At 41.7% G+C, this 23,617-nt stretch overlaps 2 protein-coding genes across 7 annotated transcripts; both read left to right on the top strand.

Annotated features, from left to right (window-relative positions):
* Positions 1 to 1,396: 1,396 nt before the first annotated feature.
* On the top strand, positions 1,397 to 4,014 carry clic3 (chloride intracellular channel 3). Of its 3 annotated transcripts, none has more exons than XM_029169458.3 (7): positions 1,397 to 1,556; positions 1,697 to 1,795; positions 2,335 to 2,444; positions 2,890 to 3,015; positions 3,099 to 3,205; positions 3,306 to 3,481; positions 3,605 to 4,014. In XM_029169458.3, the coding sequence occupies exons 2-7, from the start codon at positions 1,739 to 1,741 to the stop codon at positions 3,767 to 3,769; spliced, it is 741 nt and encodes a 246-aa protein (XP_029025291.1). In that variant the 5' UTR covers positions 1,397 to 1,556; positions 1,697 to 1,738; the 3' UTR covers positions 3,770 to 4,014. The 3 variants fall into 3 exon arrangements, with proteins under 3 accessions (XP_029025291.1, XP_029025292.1, XP_029025293.1); XM_029169459.3 differs by having other exon boundaries at positions 1,404 to 1,556; positions 1,702 to 1,795; XM_029169460.3 differs by having other exon boundaries at positions 1,407 to 1,556; positions 1,705 to 1,795.
* Positions 4,015 to 4,593: 579 nt separating this feature from the next.
* LOC114867048 (patatin-like phospholipase domain-containing protein 7) lies at positions 4,594 to 20,996 on the top strand. 4 transcript variants are annotated; one of them, XM_029169353.3, is made up of 36 exons: positions 4,594 to 4,731; positions 5,524 to 5,569; positions 5,654 to 5,728; positions 6,121 to 6,208; positions 6,469 to 6,551; positions 6,770 to 6,870; positions 7,016 to 7,156; positions 7,245 to 7,404; positions 7,536 to 7,616; positions 8,093 to 8,221; positions 8,371 to 8,451; positions 8,906 to 9,035; positions 9,121 to 9,177; positions 9,320 to 9,396; positions 9,516 to 9,671; positions 9,825 to 9,902; positions 9,995 to 10,200; positions 10,442 to 10,573; positions 10,715 to 10,838; positions 11,486 to 11,599; positions 11,680 to 11,746; positions 11,820 to 11,969; positions 12,221 to 12,284; positions 12,494 to 12,662; positions 13,697 to 13,879; positions 13,982 to 14,100; positions 14,256 to 14,412; positions 14,857 to 14,973; positions 15,155 to 15,224; positions 15,379 to 15,495; positions 15,679 to 15,827; positions 15,959 to 16,111; positions 16,243 to 16,359; positions 17,320 to 17,404; positions 17,694 to 17,797; positions 19,088 to 20,996. In XM_029169353.3, the coding sequence occupies exons 1-36, from the start codon at positions 4,712 to 4,714 to the stop codon at positions 19,235 to 19,237; spliced, it is 4,050 nt and encodes a 1,349-aa protein (XP_029025186.1). In that variant the 5' UTR covers positions 4,594 to 4,711; the 3' UTR covers positions 19,238 to 20,996. The 4 variants fall into 4 exon arrangements, with proteins under 4 accessions (XP_029025186.1, XP_029025187.1, XP_055369463.1 ...); XM_029169354.3 differs by having other exon boundaries at positions 4,603 to 4,731; positions 5,495 to 5,569; XM_055513488.1 differs by lacking the exon at positions 4,594 to 4,731 and having other exon boundaries at positions 6,192 to 6,208.
* Positions 20,997 to 23,617: the final 2,621 nt, after the last annotated feature.

The raw sequence follows: 23,617 nt of genomic DNA, 5'->3' as shown, positions 1-23,617 counted from the left end.
AGGATGACTCCTACCCATTTCTCTTCCCATCTACACCATGGTAGAACATTTTGTATCCTCCAATACTACGTGCTTTGCTGCCACTTCTTCTCCTGCACACACAGTACAGTACAGTACATCCATCTTCCTTCTCTCCATCATGTCTTCCAGCTCTCTGCCTTTCCCTGTCATTGTGCCAACGTTCAGAGTCCTTATTCTCAGATCTATGCTCCTGTCGTTCCTCTTCTCTCTCTGTACACAAACCCGTCTGCCTCCTCTCCTTCTTCGTCTAACAGTAGACCGATTTCCACCGGCACCCTGTTTGTTAACAGCATCGGGGTGGGGGTACGTTATTAACCTGGGCCTCGACAGATCTGATATGATATTTTTATGGACATCGCATATTCGTTTTTGGCAAGTTTTACGCAGGATGCACTTACTGACGCAACCCTCTCTATTTATCTGGGCTTGGGACCAGCACAGAAGTCACTGGCCTGCAACCTCTGTGGCTAGATTACACTCCGTTAAAGACTAAGGTAGATAAATATTAAGCGTTCAGACAGGTCATTTGTAAAAGGTGAGAAAATGATATTTCACTTGTGGTAGCATGTTTGTTTCTTTTTTTGAATTGTAAATTCTGAAGTCTGAAGTTCATGCTGCTTAGTTTTGCTTTTAATCTTAGATCACCAGCCAGAAGCTAGAAATGACACCGTGACTTCAGGTGTCAAGATTGTAATCTACCTTCTATTCTTTGGCAACTTTTCTCCTGCGCTCCAACAAAGATATTGTTCTCAGTAACTACTACAATAAATGAAAAATAAACATGAGGAAGAGACTGGGACCACAAGGCAGGAACTGATAAGCTCTGCTAAACCTTCAAAATGCGTTTAGGGTGTAACCATTTCCTCAGAATTTGTGTGACAAATAAAAAAACACATTTTATCATGAAGGTACATTCTTCTGTGAACACAAGTGAGAAAGATTTTCCTTCTTCCTCATAATGACCCCAATGAAGAACTATGGAGGAAATATTCTAGCTTTCTGAGTTTGTGGTGGGAGAACTAGTCGGGCTGGTTGGTGCTGGGCCCTCACCTCAGTTCCACCCAGCATCTCTGTGGATGCGAGCCAACCTCAATCAGGGAAGAAATCCCTGCAGACAAATTCACAAATATTTTATGTTAGCTAAGTAATTAACAGTGAAGTTTTGCATGAGCACAGTGCGGTTGATTGAGCATGTAACACCAGTACAAGATACGAGGCACCTGCAGTGCTTCACACACTTGTAGACAGATTAGTGGGCAGACTGACACAATCACGGCAGATTTCATTTAGAGAACACGCTGGAAGGCTCAATGACTGAGACGACCAATCCAGATCTGCTGGTTAGACTGGAAAAGCTGAAGGGGGTGTTGGCTGCTTCTCAAAGCCTGACAGGTGTGGTTGGAGATGTACAAAAACAGATACAGACGCATAGAAGAGGCAGAGGGGAGCGAGAGGGGAGCTGTGTGCTTTTAAAAACTGCAGGTGGATTGACGATCAAGAGTTATTCTCGTGGCCAGCGTGTGTTGAGCGTGAGGGTGAGTACAGATTTCAGTAACGCAGCCTCTGCACAGTGAGTGTGTGAGTGAAATGAAACGACTGAGCAATTCTTGTTACGCAGCAATTAAAGCCTCACGGTCATGATTTGGTTTCGATATTTATTCTGGCTTCGTATCAGTCCAGTAGAAATACTTGGACGTTATAAAACAGGGAGGAAAAGATGGCGGACAGAAAACCAGCGACGGCTGACGCCCCGAAGATTGAGCTCTTCGTTAAGGTAACCATCACTGTCCATGTGGAACTGACACACGAAGTCTGAGGTTTCCTTCTTAAAGAAACTATAAACTGACTTCTTTGTGTGTTTGACTACTTTCTTAACTAATATTTCTCTTTTGAGTCATTGTGAAACTGAAAAGAAGACTGTCCAGTTTGGAAGCATGTGTCCTGCCCTTTTCAGAATTCCTCTGCTTCCAACTGAGCCTCAGTAACGTCAGGCTGCAGTTGAACAGTGCAGAGTCCTGCAGGACTTCACAGCTAAGATACCAAAGTACCACATACAGTTTATATGCAGTGTTTTTGTTATTGGAATCTTTTTATGGAGCCTCAATCCTCTATTTAGAATTCCTCAGTTGTTAGTTTAGTTCAACTAGAACAGGCTTTACAAAAACAGCCTCATCAGCCTTGGGCAGTCCCAACAATTACAGCACTGGTGGCAGAACCAACATGCCAACATGTTGTCGTATTTGAAAAACACAGTTTCTTTTTCAGGATTGGAAAGTGTTTGTGTTTCTAACATAAAGTCTGTTTGTCTGTCAGGCCAGTGCAGATGCTGAAAGCGTGGGGAACTGCCCTTTCTGCCAGAGGCTCTTCATGATTCTTTGGATTAAAGGCGTGAACTTTACCCTCAACACTGTGGACATTAGGAGGTGAGGCCTCGTTTTTATTGCTTTACTTGGGTAGGGTTTGATGACTGGAGTGGAACAATACAAATGCAACTGAAAGAAACATCACAAAAATTCCTGTTAGATGTAATCTCACCAAAACTAAACCTCTTGTGCAAATGTCCCATTTATAACAAGACCATTGTGTTGCAATGTTTTTTATTGGCCCTTTTTGTAAAGTGTGACTGAGTCAGTGTCATAATAATAACACCTATAGACATATATATAGATCTGATTATTGGGAAACTTTGGGTTTAGAATGAATCCCATGCATATAGGAGGACTTGACTTCTGCACCTTAAAATGTATCTAAAGTAATTTGGAGCAAACTCCCATAAAACAAGTTTATTTCCAGATTATTTTGTTCATGTTTCATCATCAGACTAAATTTATAAACAAGCTTAATTTGTTGCCCACTGTTCTGTTGCAGGGCACCAGAGATGCTGAGAACTTTGGCTCCAGGCTCTCAGCCTCCTTTCCTCATCTACAACGGTGAGGTGAAAACAGACACTAACAAGATTGAAGAGTTCCTGGAGGAAACCCTCGCTCCACCAGAGTGAGTCCACTGCATCCCAGTGTACTTTGCTTCAAACCTAATTCTTCACTGGACCTGACTTCACATATGGTTGACAATGACAGGTATCCAAAGATGTCCTGCCGATACAAAGAGTCCAACGGTGTTGGAGAAGACATCTTCAGAAAATTCTCAACTTATATAAAGAATCCCATTCCTGCATTAAACAATGGTAATGACATCAGTTCAAAAATGAATTCTGAGAATTTTAGCTATCATACATTGCCACAAGGGGGAGACTGTGATCTGTATAATGCCTAACTGTCTTTCAGCGCTGGAGAAGAAATTTCTATCAACTCTGGTGCAGCTGAACATGTACCTAGAGACGCCTCTACCCTATGAACTGGACAAGAACCCTAACGCCACTGAGTCTACCCGCCTATACTTGGATGGTGACACCCTCACGCTGGCAGATTGCAACTTGCTTCCCAAAATCAACATTATCAAGGTAGAGTTCATCAGCACAATCACCAATAACCTCATTTGCACAGTAATATAAATCTCTTTCTTAATGTCTAATATGAGAAAAGACGTTTGCACAGCTTTTGTTAATGTCACTCTTTTATTATAGGTGGTGTGTAAGCAGTACCGTGACTTTGGCATCCCACCTGAACTGAAAGGTCTGACGCGTTACGTGGATAATGCCTATAAACAAGATGTGTTCCGCTACACCTGCCCAAAAGACTCTGAGATCCTCCTCGCTTACGGCCCTGTGGCCAAGTACCTGAACAAATAGATGCAGAGCATGAGAAAAAGCAAAAAACAACGGACAGTTGAGAGAAAGTGCAGGGATTGGAAGAAACAAGCTAAAAGTGCCTGAAACCTGTAAATCATTTATGTTTAATTTGTGTCAAAATGTTAATGGAATGTGCATAAAGAAAATTGTTTATAATTTTATGTTTAATAATAAAATGTTGTATAAAATGTTTTATTGTATACTAATAAATTTGGTTCTTATATGTATGGAACTGCAAAACACTACTTCAAAGCTCATATCTGTGAATATTATAGTTCTGCTGTCTTCCTTTTTTCAAATGTCTCTTTTTGGATATGCACAGTTTGTTTTTTTCACTTTCTGAGTCATTTAATTAGTTATGCATTGATGAAAATCAGGTGAAATAGCAACTGAGATGTTGAGATGAGACAGACATTTACTAATACTAAAACTTTCCACCACAATATAGAAAAAATGTGTCCAATATACACATACAAAATACAAAATATATAAAAACAAAAATAATTTTACCCAAATAAAATAAAACAACGTGGCAAATGAGTCTGATCATAAATCTCATTTTAAATCTGGGAGCACAAAATTAAGACAGCAGAAATATCCTTTTGTTGTCACCTGGTGCATTAGTATGTGAGTAGTATTTTAGGTTGAGCTACTTTATATACTTGCTTAAGCGATTTTTTGCAACACTGCAGGTATCATCCTTCTTCATTTATTTCTAAAACCTAACGTGTGTAGTTAAAAAACCTTCGTAAAATCCTGTAAACAGGAAAAGAACGATGCTCGTTTCTGATTGGACAAGCGCGCAAAACGTCACCAACACTATTGGCGGCCAAGGAAATATGGGCGGGGCTAATCATGTGACAATATACAGAAAACTTTGTTATCTTACGCGCTGACTTTGCTGCAGTTTTCGTTTAGCTATGTTACTAGATTAAATCGAACATGCCAGAAGTCCTCGACAAGTAAGCGCGCTGCCTTCTGTACACTCAAAATATCGTGGTGCTGGAATGGGAAGTTGACTTTTTAAATATTTATAGTAACTGTGAAGACGGCTAACCTCCGTCAACTAGCAGCTAGCTAATGTTGTTGTAGCCTAACGTTAAACAAAAGCTAACATTGCGACATGTAGTTAGTAATCGATGCAAACAAACTGTGAGGACAATTGATGTAGATACGCGTTTGCGAACTGTAGTGTTACAAATCACTGATGCTAATTGCAGAGAATGCTTCGTTTTTTATTATAGTTGATCCAAGTGAGGGAATAAAAACGCCACAGGGAGCGTTTTCCTATTGCTCCTAACAGCAGCACAGAGACGCAAACAAATAGCAGGTTGTCAATTCAGTCAGAGTCGCAGGTCCTTCTCCCTTTGTGTGATTATACGATTATGTCACGACTTTATTCATACCCTTATTTAAGATAAAACAGCGAGATGGGAAAATAGTGGCGACGAACAAAGGCTGAGTTAAAAGAGACTGCGTTTCCCAGGAGGTTTCCTGTGTGGATGTTTGTTTTCTATTGTGGCGATCGGCAGGCTACAAAGGGTTTTCTCCGTGTTAAAGCTCCCCCCCACACAAGCAAATCTACAATTTTGCATCAGTATTTCACACAAGATATTCCCATTCCCAGCAACGGATCCTTCCATTACGTGCGTCCTTATGTGGACTATAAACCAGTGCATCTCTGTGTGACTGTGGCAAAATATCAACTTATAGGTTTGATTATAGGCTTGCTTATGAGCATTGTTGTCTTAAAGGATGGACTGCCAGGATGATGGAGATGTGTGTGAAGGGGCAAGTTCAGTAAGTACAGTAACAAGCTAATCAGCAGTTGAATTTGTATTTTTAGTTATTATGATTTCTCAGAAAACTGACTTTTTGTTTTAGATACTGTTCACGAGCAAAAATGAAATCAGTGCACGGGTTCAGATGTTTGTAGAGGAGAGGATGCACAACACCATGGTATGGAATAATAACTCAATTGCTAACAGTGGTTTTGTTTAGTGTGGTTACATAAGTGAAGTAAAGTACATGTAATGTAAAAACATGCGATATCTTGCTTCCCTGGCTCTCTGGCAATCTAATAGCTGCTGGAAAGATGCTGGAGGCAGATGTGTTCCTCTCATGTTTAATGTTGTAACCTAAATTAAAGCTTGGTATTTATTGAATTGCTTCATTAGACACATTAGACACTTCATACTAAACATTTAATCCTGCTCACAATTAACGTAATATTTGTCTGAGAAGCGATCCTAAACACACACACACACACACACACACACACACACACACACACGCTTTTGCAGGTACACTGCCTTCTCATGTGATATATTATACTCTTGTCTGCCCTCTAGCTCACAGGTGCTCTAATAGGAGCTGCTGTGGCCGTTTGTCTTATTGGGATTGTTGTGCTCTTTCTTTACAGAAGATACAAACTTGCTCGTGAGTCAACTTCCTACTTGAGCTTTATGTTTTCGTTCTAATATAACAAAATATGTTCCAGCGTACACAAGGGGCGTGTAGAGAATTTGTGAACAGTCATACATAGTTATATCCTGAAAACTGACATGCAAATCACTTTGATTATGTACGACTGCTAATAAACAAAGCTGTAGACATCACATTACTCTGGAAGAATGCATAGATATGCACAAGATTTTCTTATCTGTTAATGACTTGTGTATATTTTGTTTTTGGTCAAGGTCAACAACAGCCTGGTGTGCCTCATTATCGATTTAGAAAAAGAGATAAAGTGCTCTTCTATGGAAGGAAGATAATGCGAAAGGTTCTTTCTTTTTTATTCTTTGTCTCTCACGCATACACAAACGTGTAATTTATTATGTATTCTAATGCTTTAAAGGTATTTCTACTATTGTCTCCTTCATCTAGTTTAATTACACTGAGAACACAAGGTTCTTTCCTGCAAAATAAACTTTAAACATTTAAATAATCATTTATTGATTATTCTTTGCAGTCTAATTGTTTAAACACATTATTTTTAAGGTCCAGACACTGTCTGCGATTCCTCCTTCATCCTCTACCTCAGTATCAAAGCAACCGCAACGCATACGTAAGAGAACCAAAGTTCTAAGTATAGCTCGCAAGTAAGTACTGGTAATATAAGTTTTTTAATATATTTGTTCATAATATTCATTGAAAAATTAAGGCTTGGCGTATTCATCCCTTTCTCTTGTCTTGTCCAATATAATTACTGGAATGTAATCAATCTCATTTTGTGTCTGTCAACAGAATCCTCAGGATCCGTAAAGACCCCCCCACCTTGCAGCCTAAAGAACCCCCTCCCTCACTGCTAGAGGCTGACCTAACAGAGTTTGATGTGCAGAGCTCAAACCTGCCCTCTGAGGTGCTTTACATGCTAAAGAATGTCAGGTAGATAAACATTTCTCTTTTCACACAAATTTAACTTTCCCATGTTTCCCCTGATTTCATGACGTGTGTGTTGTACAACCTGTTGTAGGGTCTTAGGTCATTTTGAGAAGCCAGTGTTCTTGGAGCTGTGTCGCCACATGGTATTTGTTGAGTTACAGGAGGGTGAAGTTCTGTTCAAGCCAGGAGATGATGATGACAGCATCTATGTGGTCCAGGATGGTCGACTTGAGCTCTGTATCCAAGAGAATGTATGTAGTTAGAAATTTTTTTCACACAACCTTAATATGAAGTCTTTTCTTTTCCTCTTTCTTTTGTGAGACAGTTTTAAGCTTTTCAGTCTTTTTCAATATATATGTTTGCCTTTTTGTGTTTTTTTAAGGATGGTACAGAGCCAGTTGTGAAGGATGTGCATGCAGGGGACAGTGTCCACAGCCTGCTCAGTATTCTGGATATCATCACAGTAAGCTTCTCGTTTCTCCTCTGTCTGTACTTAACTATAGCTTCACTGCTTCTATTCTGTGTCTCGTTTCACTTTTCCTCATAGTTAATACTTATACACATGTTGTTTAGAAGCAGTTCTTCTTCTACCCTTTATTCAACTGAAATTGTTCATGTATTGGCCTTACTGTATAAGTTGTTCAAGGCTGTGTGTGTAACCACCACATAAAATCCCCTTAATTTTAAACACTGGAAATTCTAGGAAACAACCTAATATTGATAGTAAATGATTTAGTGCAACAAAAGAGAAACAGCAAATGATGAGATTTGTTTGGCTGTAAAACCCAGTTAATCTGAGTACATTATTAATATCGATTAAAAATAAAAACAGCTGCTAAAGCTAAAGATTGTATTTTATGCAAATGGAGGAAAATGTTTTTCTATAGATATTTGTAATGAGGTGTTTTTTAACTAATCCTTCCCTTCTGTGTTTGACAGGGTTACCCAGCTCCATATAAGACTGTGTCAGCACGGGCAGCAACTCGTTCCACCATCTTACGTTTACCTGCGTCTGCCTTTGAGTCCGTTTTTAAGAAATACCCAGAAACGCTTGTTCGCGTCATTCAGGTAACTGCTTTTTACTCTAAACATTTAAGCTTCCCTACTGCTCACAGCCCTTAATAAAACAGACACTTGGTCTTATTCAGATGTAACTGTAATCTGATGAATAATATGTTCTGCTCTGTTTAACCCAGTGTTGGTTTTGTGTGTTGCAGATAATCATGGTGCGCCTCCAAAGAGTCACCTTCTTGGCATTGCATAACTATCTGGGCCTAACAACTGAGCTCTTCAATCCGGTAGGAGGGAAATTAATTAGCGCACACATAATTGTGTGTACACATACACTATCACACCTAGAGGCTCCTACTGAATACCTAAGCAACACTGGTTATAAATTTGTTCATAAACAAGCAAAGAAAGCCAAATACACACTCGGCACCAAACAAGCAAACTAATTTCACACAACATTAAGCACAGTCTCATAGTTCATTCCTTCACAAAGCCCAGTGAAAATTATGAACATTATTACAGCACCCCCGCAGAAGATGGGAAGAGCAGTAACCTTAAACCTGACTTCCATCGGACCTCATACTTACCCCAAAGTATAGTGTAAAGGAAAAAATTAGATACTATTAAATAAACATATGTCACAATTTTTCTAATGGGTATTTCTGTGTATGTCAGTGTAATGTTTTCATGTTTAATTTATTAATCTGTTCCATATGTGAATGTTTTTCTTTCAATTGATAGGAGAGTCAGGCCGTACCCTTGTCTCATATAAATGGTGTCTTAGGGGAGGCAAACTCGGCGAAGATGAATCGACGTCTGCACTTCCAGGATGAGTTACCGTCTGTCAACGTTGATCCCAGTGCTGAGACAGGTTGCATAGTCATACACAATTCTTAAAATCAAAATTAGGTTTCAGAACATGATTCAGTGTTAATATGTCACCTACAAACAAACAGATGGCGTGAAGGACATCATCAGAAAGCAGCGATCCACTTCCATGCCCACCGACCCAGGTGAGTCACTGTCTCTGACATGAGGGAGCACCAAATGGCAGATCTGTCTGCATTATGTCCTGCACAGATCTGATCAAAGCAAGGCCACACACCTACTGTGACTCACAGTCACACCTAACAATCATGGTCTTTGTCCTTACAGGTAATGACTTAAACATGGTTTGTGAGCGAGCTCGAGTTGCTGTTGATGATGCTCCATCCAGTCCAGTCACATATAGAGTAAGACCTCCTGACATGTTTGCACATGAACCCAGAGGTTGGCGGTTTAATATGCGGCTCCGCTGACTCTACTTTTTCCGCTTTGCTTCATTTGTCACTCTTTTATCCCTTTGTTGTAGTCTAATCTGAAGAAGAGTGTGACAATGCTGCACACACCTTCCGAAGTGTTTCACTACACAGACGGTGGGGGGCACGGTGATGCCATCCGCCTCAGCAAGAGCAGCACGATCCTACAGGCAGCAAAGAAGGACCTGCTGGGAGTCATCCAGCTTCAGGTGAGAGGTCATTTATCAGACAATAACCTAAACTGACAAAGATATTTCAGGACTGTGTATCTGTAAGAAATGTGTCAGACTGTATGACAAACAAAGCATATAATCTGTCTTTGTGTTCTGATAAGCAGATATTCAAATTTTTTCCTGCTGCAGGATCCCAGCTTGCTTGAGGGCAGGGTGACTCTCCATCATGTCAAAGCTGGTTCTATGGTGTCTCGTCAAGGAGACCAGGTTAATACAGCAGCATAAGAAACAGCTTTCAGGCGGTAAACTCTCAGACTCACAAATCTGTTCCCATCTCTCTCTTCCCTTGGGCTTTGTAGGAGGTGAGCATCCAGTTTGTGATATCTGGCCTCCTCCATGTTTACCAGCGAATGATCGACCGTGAGGAAGACACACGTCTGTTTGTTACGCACCCCGGAGAGCTTGTCGGCCATCTTGCCGTCCTGACCGGAGAGCCTCTGATATTCACCGTGCGAGCCCAGCGAGACTGCAGTTTCCTGTCAATTTCCAAAACCCACTTCTACGAGTCAGTCATGTGAAAGCGTATTGCACACATCAATGCACAGTAATGCACTGTGGATATGTAATGTGTTAGGGTTCTGCTGTATAAAGACAAAAAACTGTACAAACAAAAGGTTCAAGGGTAAAGAAATGCCAGTCTTAACTCATTTTTGATGAAATATGTAGTTAGGTGTTTTGTAGAGATGTAGGCGAGTTGAAAGAAGAGCGCTCAGAATGTCGTTGTGCTTTGTGGACTTTCTTCCCAGGATAATGCGTGTGGAGCCCAAAGTAGTGCTGAATGTCGCTCACACAGTGGTTAGAAGGATGTCATCTTTTGTCCGGCAGATAGACTTTGCTCTCGACTGGATGGCTGTGGAAGCCGGCAGAGCCATCTACAGGTATTTGTGGGGTGATTGTTAAAAGGCAGTTCTGAAGTGAAGTAAAGCATTGATACGGTCAAAACGGGAAAATGTCAGCTCCTTTTTTGAAGATTTCAGCAAAATGGACACAACTGCTATCTTGGGTTGTCTATTTTTCAGGCAGGGAGAGAAATCAGACAGCACTTTCATAGTGCTGAGTGGTCGCCTGCGCTCTGTAATTATGAAGGAGGACGGCAAGAAGGAGCTGATAGGAGAGTACGGACGTGGTGACCTGATTGGAGTGGTAAGCACTGTGATAACGAGAGGAAAGGCTGATGGCAGAGACTTTGAAAAGTAATCATATGTTTACTCCTCTCACATCTTCCTAAATATTAATATCTATAGGTTTACCACACATTCCAGGGCTGATTGCATTTTTTGTTCTAGTTTGAGAGTCTCGGTTACACGTCACATTGTTTGTATTGACTGGTGTATCTGGTCTCTAACATAGATTCTAATAATACTTTGCTGGAAGCTATGGTAACCTGGAGGAGGTAAGCTGTCTTTGCAGCTCCTGTGATGAGAGGAAAAGCCTTGTTATAAGAGCGGCTACCATTCACTGGGGTGACGTCAGCTCTAAATGATTGAAGGGATCTAATTTAAGACATTCTTTTTTCTTTTATTTTTATAGTGCAAATTCACTACAGAACTGAACAAAATATTAAGGTCTTTAGTTGAGCTGTGAGCGGTACAAGTCTGAGAAGTGACATATAATTAAAACCTGATCTGACCTTAAACCAGCCATAGCCTCAGGTGATTCTAGGAGGTTGTCATAAATGTATCTGCTCCAGCTCATAGTGCGACTTGAGATTGAGAGGCATTTATTAAAACACTGCTTTAATTATTTTTATTAAATATGTTTAGAACTAAATAGAAGAGGCCTGTTTGCAGGTGGAGGCCCTGACCCGTCAGAACCGAGCCACCACGGTGCACGCCGTCCGCGACTCGGAACTGGCCAAGCTACCGGAAGGTGCCCTCAATTCCATTAAGAGGAAGTTCCCTCAGGTAGAGAAAGTTACATGTGGCACGCGTGAACAGCAGTGTGATTTCCAAACACTTTACTTAAGCATTACGTTCGATCTCAGGTTGTCACCAGGCTGATCCACTTACTCGGACAGAAGATCCTCCAGCAGGTCAACGGTCCTTTGACAGGTGTGTGTCTACAGTATGTGAGCTGTCCCACTTTTATACTGTGGAGACTGTGTTTCTAAGTCCTGTCTATCAGCTCGCAGTTTGGCCCTCCACACTCCAGGCAGTCAGTGGGATGCAGGGAACCGAGCCTCCAACCTCTCCACCGTGACGGTCCTGCCGGTGTCAGAGGAGGTGCCGCTCACTGCCTTCACCCTGGAGCTGCAACATGCACTCCTTGCAATAGGTAAAAAATATTTGAAAGGGTTTATGTAGTCCTATATATTCTCATAGACGTTCCCTTCTTTTATTGTTCTTTGCCAAACGCCAGCAAGATGTTCCCTGTTTGATTTCAAAAGCTCTTCAGAGCAGCCTGTACTTTGAGAAAACTCCCTGGAGCACCTGTTTTTCTTAGCAGCACTTTAAGACATGTATCCTGCCTGTGTGAAGTGTATGCAATCAACTGGCTCTAATGATCCGATGTGATCTTTCACACAGGCCCCACTCTTCTTCTGACCAGTGATATTATTAAACAGCGACTTGGAGCTGCAGCTCTAGACAGGTGCGGTATTATGAATTAGATAAGTCATATCCCATCAGTCCACCTTTTCCTGTTTCCTGCAGCTGTTTGGCCAAATTTATTTTCACTTTATGCATCAGTCATTAAATTCAGTTCAAGTATGCCTTTTTGGCACAAGAGGGAAATGGATCCACCGTCTGCTGCCAGCTAGTCAATGCCTTCTGTCAATAATGGACTCCTTTCTTTGTCAGTGTCCACGAGTACCGTCTGTCCAGCTGGCTGGGCCAACAGGAAGACATCCATCGCATAGTTCTTTACCAGACAGACTACACCCTGACCCCGTGGACACAGCGGTGCATCCGTCAGGCTGACTGCATCATCATCGTGGGACTAGGGGAGCAGGACCCGGCTGTTGGGGAGGTGAGGTTTTAGGTGTAGTTTAGAGAAGGAAGAGGTGAACTAATGGTAGCCATGATGTACAAGCCACTAGGAAATAATTTTATTTGGGATGTGTTTTAATAGGAGACAAATACTGTTTATGGCACAGACAAACACATCAAGGTTTTGTTATATGCAGAGCTTCTGTGGGAAAAATCATAACTAAGCTCTTGTTCAGTATGCACTCTGTTAGGAAAGAGTCGGCTGTGTGATGTCACATCATTATGCTCTTGAATCATGGTTATAGTTTGACTCCTGGGCATATGGAAGGAATGAGTGGATGAATGCTGTGAGAAGGAGGTTAGAAAGGAGGTGTAGGTCCAGCTGATGGAGAGGTAATTGCCTTCACAGGGAAAATGGGCAAAGAAGAGAGAGGAATGTATCCTTATTTAACAGGACATGGTTGGAGAAATGGAAAGATGGATCAATATTTGCTCAGGCCCAGAATGAGTCATAGCTCTGTGTTGATTTTATCTTTCTGGGCACATTCACACACAGACACCCTCTCACCTTGCACATGCACTACGCCTTTAGTAGAAGGCCTGGCAGCTACGTAGCACGTATCACCTTCCTGTCTGACTATTAAGTTTTTGATTAGAATGCCTAGACACGAGTGCTTTAGAAACTGGGTCAGATGGAAAATTGCATTAAACTTTAAAATCGAATACAGCAATAATAATAATAATAATAATAATAATAATAATAATAATAATAATAATAATAATAATAATAATAATAATAATAATAATGTGCTCTTAATGATCGTCTTTATGCCAAAAATAATAATAATTATAAATAGTACTTAAAGTTTAACCTTGTGGAATTTATCCTTAAAAAAATTAAGCTTTTTTTATATACCTGTACAGTTGCTGATGTGATGTGATGTGATAAAATGGTCTCTAGTGGCGAATGTGTAGTCTTTCTTTCCCCCTAATTCCATTTTTGCAGGCACTAGCTGCTCTGACTAAGCGTGGAGTCTAAAATGTTGCGAACATCTGTTCTTGTTTCCTCTCTAGCTCGAGCGTATGCTGGAAGGAAGTGCGGTGCGGGCCCAGAAGCAGCTGGTTCTGTTGCACAAAGAAGATGGTCCTCAGCCCAAAGGCACCGTGGACTGGCTCAACATGCGGAGCTGGATTTCCAGACACCTCCACCTCTCCTGTCCCCGCAGGGTTTTCTCTAAGAGGAGCTTGCCCAAACTGGTAGAAATGGAGCTGCTTTCTGATGATTTTATAATTCGTCTAATTCCTCTTCATCTTACTCCCATTTGCTACATTCACCACAGTATTTTCCGTGTTGTTCAGTTGGAGCTGTACCAGCGTGTGTTTGCGAAGCCAGCTGACCGCCACTCTGACTTCTCGCGCCTGGCTCGAGTCCTCACAGGCAACGCTATTGCCCTTGTTCTGGGAGGAGGAGGTGCCAGGTAACGCCCACACTCCTTCATATATTCATACTTGATATATGGTGCTTTTTTGGGAATCGAATGGATGGATCTAGTAATTGTTGGAGCCTCAAAGCTTTTTGTTCTTTTAATCCTTAAGTAGTAAATGTTATTCATTTGTTCTTCCTCCTGTTCAGGGGTTGTTCCCAAGTGGGGATAATGCGAGCAATCTGTGAGGCTGGCATTCCAGTGGACATTATTGGAGGCACTTCTATTGGCTCCCTGATGGGGGCACTGTATGCTGAAGACCGCAGCCACAGTCGCATGAGGATCAGAGCCAAAGAATGGGCAATGGTGCGGGCAGCAAAACAACATGACACTAGCTTTGTGATAAACCGAAATCCAAAACATGGATTTTTTCTGCTCGTGATTAATAGTCCTTCCCTCTTTCTCTCTTTTTTCTCATCCTTTGCTGTGACAGAAATGTGGGAAGGAGCATTTAACATATATAAGTTAAACTTAGAATGTATCTTTGGCTCTTAACATACCAGATGCCTCTTCCTTCTGGCACTAATTGCTGTATTTAATTGGTTTTAACTCAGACACCTTGTGACCTTGAGTAAACATCTTGAGGATGTTACATAACATCATGCAGCACTCCTAATGTCCTGCAGTCTGTATTCACGATTTTCTCTAATATTTGTTCAAATAATTGAGATAACTGTTTAATTGGAATTGTTTAGATTAGAAAGAATGGGAGCCTTTCTCAGTTGTGTTGGTCTTTGTTTTCTTCTGTAGGAAATGACATCGGTTTTTAAGAAGGTTCTGGATTTGACGTATCCAGTCACGTCTATGTTTTCGGGTGCTGCTTTCAACTCCAGCATCAGCAATGTTTTCAAGAGTAAACAAATTGAGGTGAGTGAAGTTGCTTACAAAGAATCAGACATGAGCAGGGATTAGGGAGAACGGGGGTGTGGGTGGCGGTGGTCAGATGTTTGACTCTTTATTCCTCCTGGGCCACATCAGATCATCACTAAACCTGCCTGCAGAGTGATGATGGCTGTGATTAGCAGTCTTATTAATGTTGTGTACACAGGACCTTTGGATCCCGTATTTCAATATCACAACTGACATCACTGCCTCCACCATGAGAGTACACACTGATGGTAGGTTCAGTTTCCCATTCATCTTGTTACTTTGGCTTCTGCCTTTTATTAAACCAAGGCTCTGATGAATATCTGCCACTTTCAGCCTCTGTTCTTCTATTATTCTTACTCATGAGTTTATTTTAATTGATGGGTTGCTTGTTTGCTCTTTCAGGCTCTCTGTGGCGCTATGTTCGTGCCAGCATGTCTCTGTCCGGGTATCTGCCTCCTCTTTGTGACCCCAAAGATGGACACCTGCTTATGGATGGAGGCTACATCAACAACCTGCCTGGTCTGTGTTTTTAGATTTAATAGTTCATCCTTTCCTCGTCATGCCTTCCTACTAATGTGATCTATTTACTGAGCTGTGTTTGTACATTTTATTTTTTAATCAGTGAGTTTGAGCGTTCATTTTTTTCTTTGTTTTTTTTTCTCTACAAAACCTCTTTCCCCCGGACATCTCCTGATTTCTCAGCTGATGTGGCCCGCTCCATGGGGGCCAAAGTGGTGATAGCTATTGACGTGGGAAGCCGGGATGAAACCAACCTCACTAATTATGGCGATTCGCTCTCAGGATGGTGGCTGCTATGGAAACGCCTCAACCCCCTATCGGAGAAAGTAAAGGTAATGGATTGATTAAAAAATAAGGACACAACATACTGTGTGTGATGTGTTTTAAAAGCCAACAAATCCAATGAATATCAATGAGAATATTTTTGTTTCTTAGTGATTCACTTCCTCCTTCCCGGTCTCAGGTGTTGAACATGGCAGAGATTCAGACTCGGCTGGCCTACGTTTGCTGTGTGAGGCAATTGGAGTCTGTGAAGAGCAGCGACTACTGCGAGTACATCAGACCTCCAATTGACCGATACCGAACGTTGGAGTTTGGCAAGTTTGATGAAATTGCTGTAAGTTTAAAGTCGGATTCAGAATCAGAAACAGCGTTTCTCAATTCGCTTCCTCTGACTTGTTTCTTAGCTCTTTATTTTACCCCTAACCACAGCAGAGTTGTGTGTGTGTTTTTGTTTGTGCGTTGTAGGAGGTGGGATACCAGCACGGCAAGACCGTGTTTGATGTATGGAGTCGCAGCGGCGTAGTGGAGAATATGTTGAAAGACAAACACCAGGAGTTCCACAACACTCAAAGCAAAAACAGTGTAAGAATGAAAATAGGGACAAGCGTATGGGAATGCTGTGAGAGACTGTATATTTCCAGAATATCATTAGGGATTGTTCAAAGCAGAGAAACGAGAAACTACAAGGACGTTAGGCTTTTAAATCTGTTAAACATCCTCATGAGTAACGACAAACACACTCCGTGAATATTTATTTCACTGCTGATGCGGTTGTTTTGTATGAGCTGCATTCTCCCATTATCATTGTTTCTACAATGTATCATCAGTCTCTGAAGCAGTTCCCTGTTGCCAGTGTCATATATTAGGCCTCGGGCGACGCTGCTAAGTAATTACATTAAAACAGAACTGATTCATAGTTTCAAAGTACAGAGCAACAGATATGCTTTACACCAGATGTATCCTTCAGCTAAACAAGGAAATGGATGAATAGAATGAAATATTTACCCGCAGCCTGAGTGTCGATGAAAATGTGAAGAAGAGTTGACTCTAAAAGGAGTCGTATGGGAGTCAGCCTGGAGCAACCAAGCAGGTCGGGTTGCAAGTAATGTTTAAAGCAGTTTTATAAGTAAATCCAGCTCACGTTATTTAAAAATAGTCACCCCACATAGGCGTTTAATAAGAGCCTTGTACATTTACAGATGCCACAGCAGGGTATAACTATCAGGGTAAATTATACATCTGTTCCTGTGATCTACCCGACATTGTACAGTACTGTATGTTCAGCTGTGCCACACAAATGCAGAACTAAAAACAGCTAGTGACAGAGTCTGGAGAAATCGAATATAGGTACAGATTAGATACGTATGAAGAAAAAAATGCCTCAAACAATTTCTTCCCCTCCTGTTCACGTATTCACCCGTGAGTCGCCTGCTGTAGCCTCAGCACAGATGAGGCGTTGTCTGTCAGAGGCCAGTTGGACAGTTGGGCTATGACCTCACTAATCACTAACTGCCACTTTATTTGATGCGTTCTTTGTTTTAGGTGGTGACGTGTCCCAATGCCTCCTTCACTGACCTGGCAGAAATTGTGTCACGAATCGAGCCTGTCAAACCGGCTGTGGTGGATGGTAAAACAGAGCACTCTCATCATGAGCCACGCCTGTGATTAGGAGCTACACGTCTAAAATGCATAATTAGACACGTCTCGCTTTGATCTCCCTGTTTATGACCTGTCTGTGATCTATCGCTTGTCAAACTGTTCTGTTTGGCTTCTAATGTGCACATTTCTGCCTGTCTGACTCATTCACCTGCAACACCCACTTTGATTTGTCACCTCTTCTGCTTCCATATATTCCAACCTCTTCACCCACAATGTGCCTCTTTTGCTCGCTCCCCTTCAACCCTTCCCTTCGGCAGAGGAGTCTGACTACCACACTGACTATGACGAGGAGGCGGCAGAGAGCGCCCTGTCTGACATGGAGCTGTATCGCTACACTGAAGGGGAGGAGATTTCTGACACGGTGCGAATCTATAGGTTTAGGAGTTGACATTATAAAATCTAAAAATTGCAGCACTTAAATAGAAGCTGTCTTTTAGGGGTGTCTAAAACAAGCATGGTAGCTTTACCTCTAGTGTTTTATCACATTGGGATTGATTTTTATATTTAACAGACTTGAGGAAAGTGATGGGTTTTTGTTGGCCATTGTACAAAAACACATTCAGGTTCATACTGGACTCAGGCCAGTTAATGCTGTAGTGATTAATAATATCATAAAATAACGTATATTTTAAAATTAATTGGAACCAACTGAGAAGCAGTTTAATTTGACTACAATCATATATTTTAGTTATAGCAGAAGCCGGGTTCCAGGGAAGTTACAGGGCTTTGACTTTGAGGGAATTTTAAGGGCTTTTTTTCTTGACCACTTTCATATCAATAATTAACATGGAATTACATCATCACTTACCATTTGAGAGTTAAATAGAATAGATAAACATAGAGCAACTTCTTAATTTGTCTTAGATTTTTCAGCTTTATAGTTATTAAAAAAGAATAGTGAGGTTATATTTGATGTAAATATGATCAAATCTATAAAACGTTGGTGGAACAGAAACTGAGAGAAATGTGAGATTCCTACGGTATTAACTCTTGGTGATGTGAATGTTCTAAGCAGAACATGAGTCATCATCATTTAAGCATCATCACTGGGCTTTAAACAGGATTAGCTCTGTTTTTTTAAGTTTTGTCTTAATTGATCAGCTGGTTATTCACCTGCCTCTAGTGCTTTATACACAACCTGGACTAAAGAGATAATTAGTGAGAATTGATTTGAGGCAACGCAGGTCGTTAAAGGAGCATCTGGAGAAAAACTTTATTTAACCTGGAGACTGTAGCCAATAACCTGAATAAAGCCCACTCAGAGGTAAAGGCAATAAATTATTATTGTTCTGTCAAAGGAGTATATTAACATGTAACACTGCACAAGTACCACATGGTTTTATAAAATGTGTTTATTACTGCACGGTTATATTTGTTCTTCTTACATCACATGGTTTTAACATTAATTTGGTGCTACTGTAGCAAGTGAGCATTCTAAATAATTTTTTCTAACATGAGGAAATAATACGTTTCTTGAATTGAGAGATTTACAGTGCTTTAATGAAATTACACAGACAAACGAGAGGCTGCATCATTATCATGCGCCGCTCCTTCATTGTAATGTGATTAAATGTGTAGAATATCACTCTGATAGAATGTCATTTAACTCCTCGCCTCCTCGCTGATGCAGAACCTCGCCTCTGATTCACAGGACGAAGAGCCGGAAGGGAGGCGTGCGCGACACACTACCTCACAGAGCGGCGGTCGCCCTCAGGCTGCTTCTCTCACTGACAGCCTACCGGACACGCCGCCAAACCACGAAGTCCAGCCCAGTCAGTCCGGTCGGGGAAGACTGGTCTAGTTTACTCAGACGAAACATCCACATTTAACCCAGCTGTCTTTACCACATTTAACCCTACACTCTCTAATTATCACTTTGCCCTCTGACCTGGCCTCTAGTTTATTTACCATTAAAAAGACATCACCTCCATAATAATTTAAGGCAGAAGTACTTGGGTTTGGAGCAGTGTCACCTCCAGATGCCACAGTAAGCGTATTACATCACCAGAAATGCCTTTTCAATCTGTTCACTGATTAGTAAATGGAATAAGCCTTTAAGACGCAATGAGACCTGCAAGCTTGGCACAAGACGGTAACATTCCACCAACAGATGGAGAACTTCATCCTTTTTAATTCAACCCTTTCTTCTCTCCATTTGTTGGCGCCTTTTAGAGCATTTTGGGAGGTTAAAGCGAAACGAATTGAGCCTGAACTTGACGTGCTTGACTTTGGAACAGACGCGTGAACCCCGTGAACTCGGCCTTTGTAATATGCAGCTCGCGTCTCCACTGCCGTCCCGGCCAGCGTTGAAGGGCTGTGAAGGGGGCTGTTAGATTCAGCGCCGTCGTTTCTGCCTGATAGCAAGGAAAAATGTTCATCCTAGAGTTCAAACATCACTAATATGCATTAGGTCATTGAGTGTGAGTGTGACCAAAAAGCTTCAGTTTTTAGTGAGCAAACTCAGCTAACACTGTAAGTGGAGCAGACCATTGTTCTGTAACTGATGTATTACAGGAAGCTTGAAAGGAAATGTGACCCTACCCTTAATGCTTCACACTCAGACAAATTCAGGTACAGGTTAGTGGTACCTACTTCAAAGACCCCCCCCTCCTTTCATCTGTTTTCTGGCTTTAATCTATGACACAGATGGAGCAGGTGACCCTGTGGAGCTGCTGGGTGATCTCTAAAGCTGCGTGTCCCAGTACAGTTTGTGTATGTTTGCTATTTGCAGCACCAGGCCAGTTCTTCACAGGAACAAGTTGCTACACAAATGATTTGGCTTGTCATGATGTGTTTTTTCCCCCTGTGATTAAAAAAGCAACAACATTTATAGCCTTCCGATAAAATGACCAGGTTTGTGTAGCACATATTTATTCCGTCCAAACAAGTGATTAAATTCCATATTTAAGCCAAGTATGTTTATGATGATGATCTAACCTACATAATTGATAACTGGACGATCATTCCATATTGTAAATGCAGCACATTGCACATGTAAACAAACTAATCATAATATTATAGGGTACAGTCATAACACTGTACTGTTAAGTTTTGATTTGTTGTATGTTTATAGTTTTTCCAAATAGCTATTTTCTAAATTAACAAGTTCTTACATTGCAAAGATGTGCATTGTTTTATAACTGACTAACCATTCAAAACCCAAAGATGTACACGAAGATGAACATGTGCGTTTTCTGGCGTTTCCCTACTAACATGTTGCTGCTGACACACGTGTACAGTACCTCTCAGCAATGCTTCATCAATGCAACCTTTTTAGTTTGGTTCTTGGACGTGAGCTTTTACAGGAAGCTGCAGTCGTCACTGTTGCTGGTGCTGCAGCATCTACAGCCTCATTGTATGGGCATCCCATAGTCCGAACACATGTATGAGTAAAGTCAGACTGATATGTGGACAACAAAGCTTGCGATGACCTGTATGGTAACAACCACTCTGATGATGGTCAGTACATAGTAGAGACTATGATGCACTTCTGACGTCAGGTACTTGTCTATATTTGAGATTTTGTTTGTTTTTTACTAATAAACCACTTATTATAATGATGCTGTTCTTCATGTGTTTCAGTTACATTTGTTTGTTCTGCTCATTATAATGCTATGATGCTATAACATTTGATTTCTGTCTTTGTGGTACAGTTATTGAGCAGGATACGGGTTCACTAGCTTGCAGTCACTGTGTGAAGCTGGATCCACAAACCTTTTTTAACAGGTTACTAGGAAATTGCTCATGTCAAGTTCATAGTGAGTAATGTTCCGTCCATCAAACAGACCACGCAGCTCGCTGTATTTCCAGTTACCTGAGAGACAGAGCGGCTTGTGGACCACGAATCACAGCAGTGTCTGCAGATCTAAATGGTTTTAGTGTCGTTTTCTGCTCACTGCTTTTGCCTGCACACTTCAAATGAGATCGGTTAATGACGAGCACCTCTGTAAATGAAACTTAATTAGGAAAAATAAATAAAATATGCGGCCACGGTTCCACTTGGTGGCCTGATTATAAAATCCCCCTCAGTGGGAGGACGCAGGGCTCAACGCTGGGGTTGGTGATTATTCAACCTGCTTTTGTTTTCTGTGTGAAACCCTGCATGAAGAAGTTTATTCCTAGACAGAGGAGGAATAAAAAGCACGAAGAAGAAAACCACATACATAATGCACACACACACACAGCGGTGGATCATACTGCAGCGGATAGTTAATACCACTTTATTGATGTGTCCTATAATGAGCTTTATCAATCTCCCCACCTCTCTGGGGACAACAGGCTTACATCAGCTAATTAATGAGCGCACGGAGGGGGAAACCAGGTCACACGAGGTGCCAAGAGACGTGGATGAGAGGAGAATAAGTAGAAAAGTGATCGATAGATGACAGGGAAGGAAGGCGGTCAATGGGTGCAGCTGCCCAGGATATTAGAGTCCTTTCACAGAACAGACAAGGTCGACAGTGAACAAGCGAAGCTGCTGTTGAAGACACCGACAGCAAAACGCAGCGAGGGGACGATTTTCTCATAGCGAGTCCACTGAAACGCTCCACAGCCTCCCGTTCTATATGTTTGAAATATGTATCTCTCCATCTACTGTATAATTGATGGCGCTGTGTTTTCCCATCTTCCCCCCGGCTTTGCCTCCTCTCATCCCTCTTTCCTTGACTGCAGGCCTTTCACAAAAATGGGAACGAAATGGGTTTAAACAGGTAAGTAGGTCACACATTGTAGTGATTGTACCTCAGTGACGTGGGAACACAAATAGGGTTTCAGCTCTGCTCACTTTTACAACATGAAGATAATAACATGTACTACATGTATCTGACTAAACTACCTCTACATTTTATGTCTTGGATGTTCAGGCTTCCAGTCTCTGCAGCACCAGGCCACTGTGAGTGGCTCCAAATACAGCACCGAGACGAACTTAAGATAAAACAGTGGTTTTGACTGCAGGCTAATTTATGGGCAATGTTTTATTGCATGTAATCAGTTTTATGCACAATTCATGTTCTTATCATTTATGAAACAAAGATGCCTTCTCTCTGCTTCAGATGTGGATTCCTGCTGGAGACGGGCCTTGTTTGAAACCATTCGACTTAGTAGTTCTGCTGGCAACACACGAGATGAATTCAGAGCAGAGAGAAGTGTAAAGTGCAAAAGTTACAAGAGTATAGATTTTAATATCAGTTCATGCTTTAGGTTACTCTGTAAAGTACATATAATAGATTCAGTAAAGGTCCAAGTCTTCCTCAGCTCTAGTCTGAGTACGTTGGTGCAGTAGACGCTTCCGTTGTCGCCTTTTTTCCTGGTTTTGTGTCTGCTTTAGTGCGAGTCAGTTGATCACGGCCTCGGGCCCATACAGGATGCAGTGATGAGACGAAAATGAGACTATCCAGCACAAACGCAGCCAACGTGCGACGCCTGCTTTCAGCCTTTTCATCAGTTATTTCATGTGGGCCCAGAGTGATGATTCATGTTCTGCTTTACATAACACACACACACACACACACACACACACACACACACACACACACACACACACACACACACACACACACACACACACACACACACACACACACACAGCGTTTACAGTAAACACGATGAAGCATTTAAATATTAAATACACACAACCTGAGCTGCTCTTGTGCAGAGAAGCCACTTCAGCACCTTCGTGTTTCACGCTGTCAAAACACTCATTCACGCTCTCAGTCAACGACCTCTGATTAGCACACACAATATGCACACGCCTCCAACCCACCTGTGAGCGCACTGTAAGGGAGACAATACAGGACAATACAGGCTGACACACAATGAAATGAAGACAACTTATTGGACCTATTTGCAAACACGGAGGGTTCAGGCCACACTCTCACCCTCCTGCATCATGATGACAGAGTTGATCACAGAATAGTAAGTGTATCAGAGTTTTTGTTTATTCAAATAAGGCACAATGATTAGTTCGTAAACCCACAATCTGTTCTACAGCCTCAAACAAGTTTGAGGAAAACACTATAATCAACCCCGAGTTTCTGTGCACACCTGTAATACAACAGAAGCCTGATTGACACGCGTTCCCAGCTGATTGCAGATCGCGGCCTGCGCGTGCCCGCTAATGCGGCTCGCGGCTGCAGACGCGTGCGTGGGAGCGCGCGGGCTCCACGGGGTCCAAGGGGCACAA

This window comes from Betta splendens, chromosome 12 (assembly GCF_900634795.4).
Source record: "Betta splendens chromosome 12, fBetSpl5.4, whole genome shotgun sequence".
NCBI classification, from domain to species: Eukaryota; Metazoa; Chordata; class Actinopteri; order Anabantiformes; family Osphronemidae; genus Betta; species Betta splendens.
This window is presented reverse-complemented; position numbering and strand designations above follow the sequence as displayed.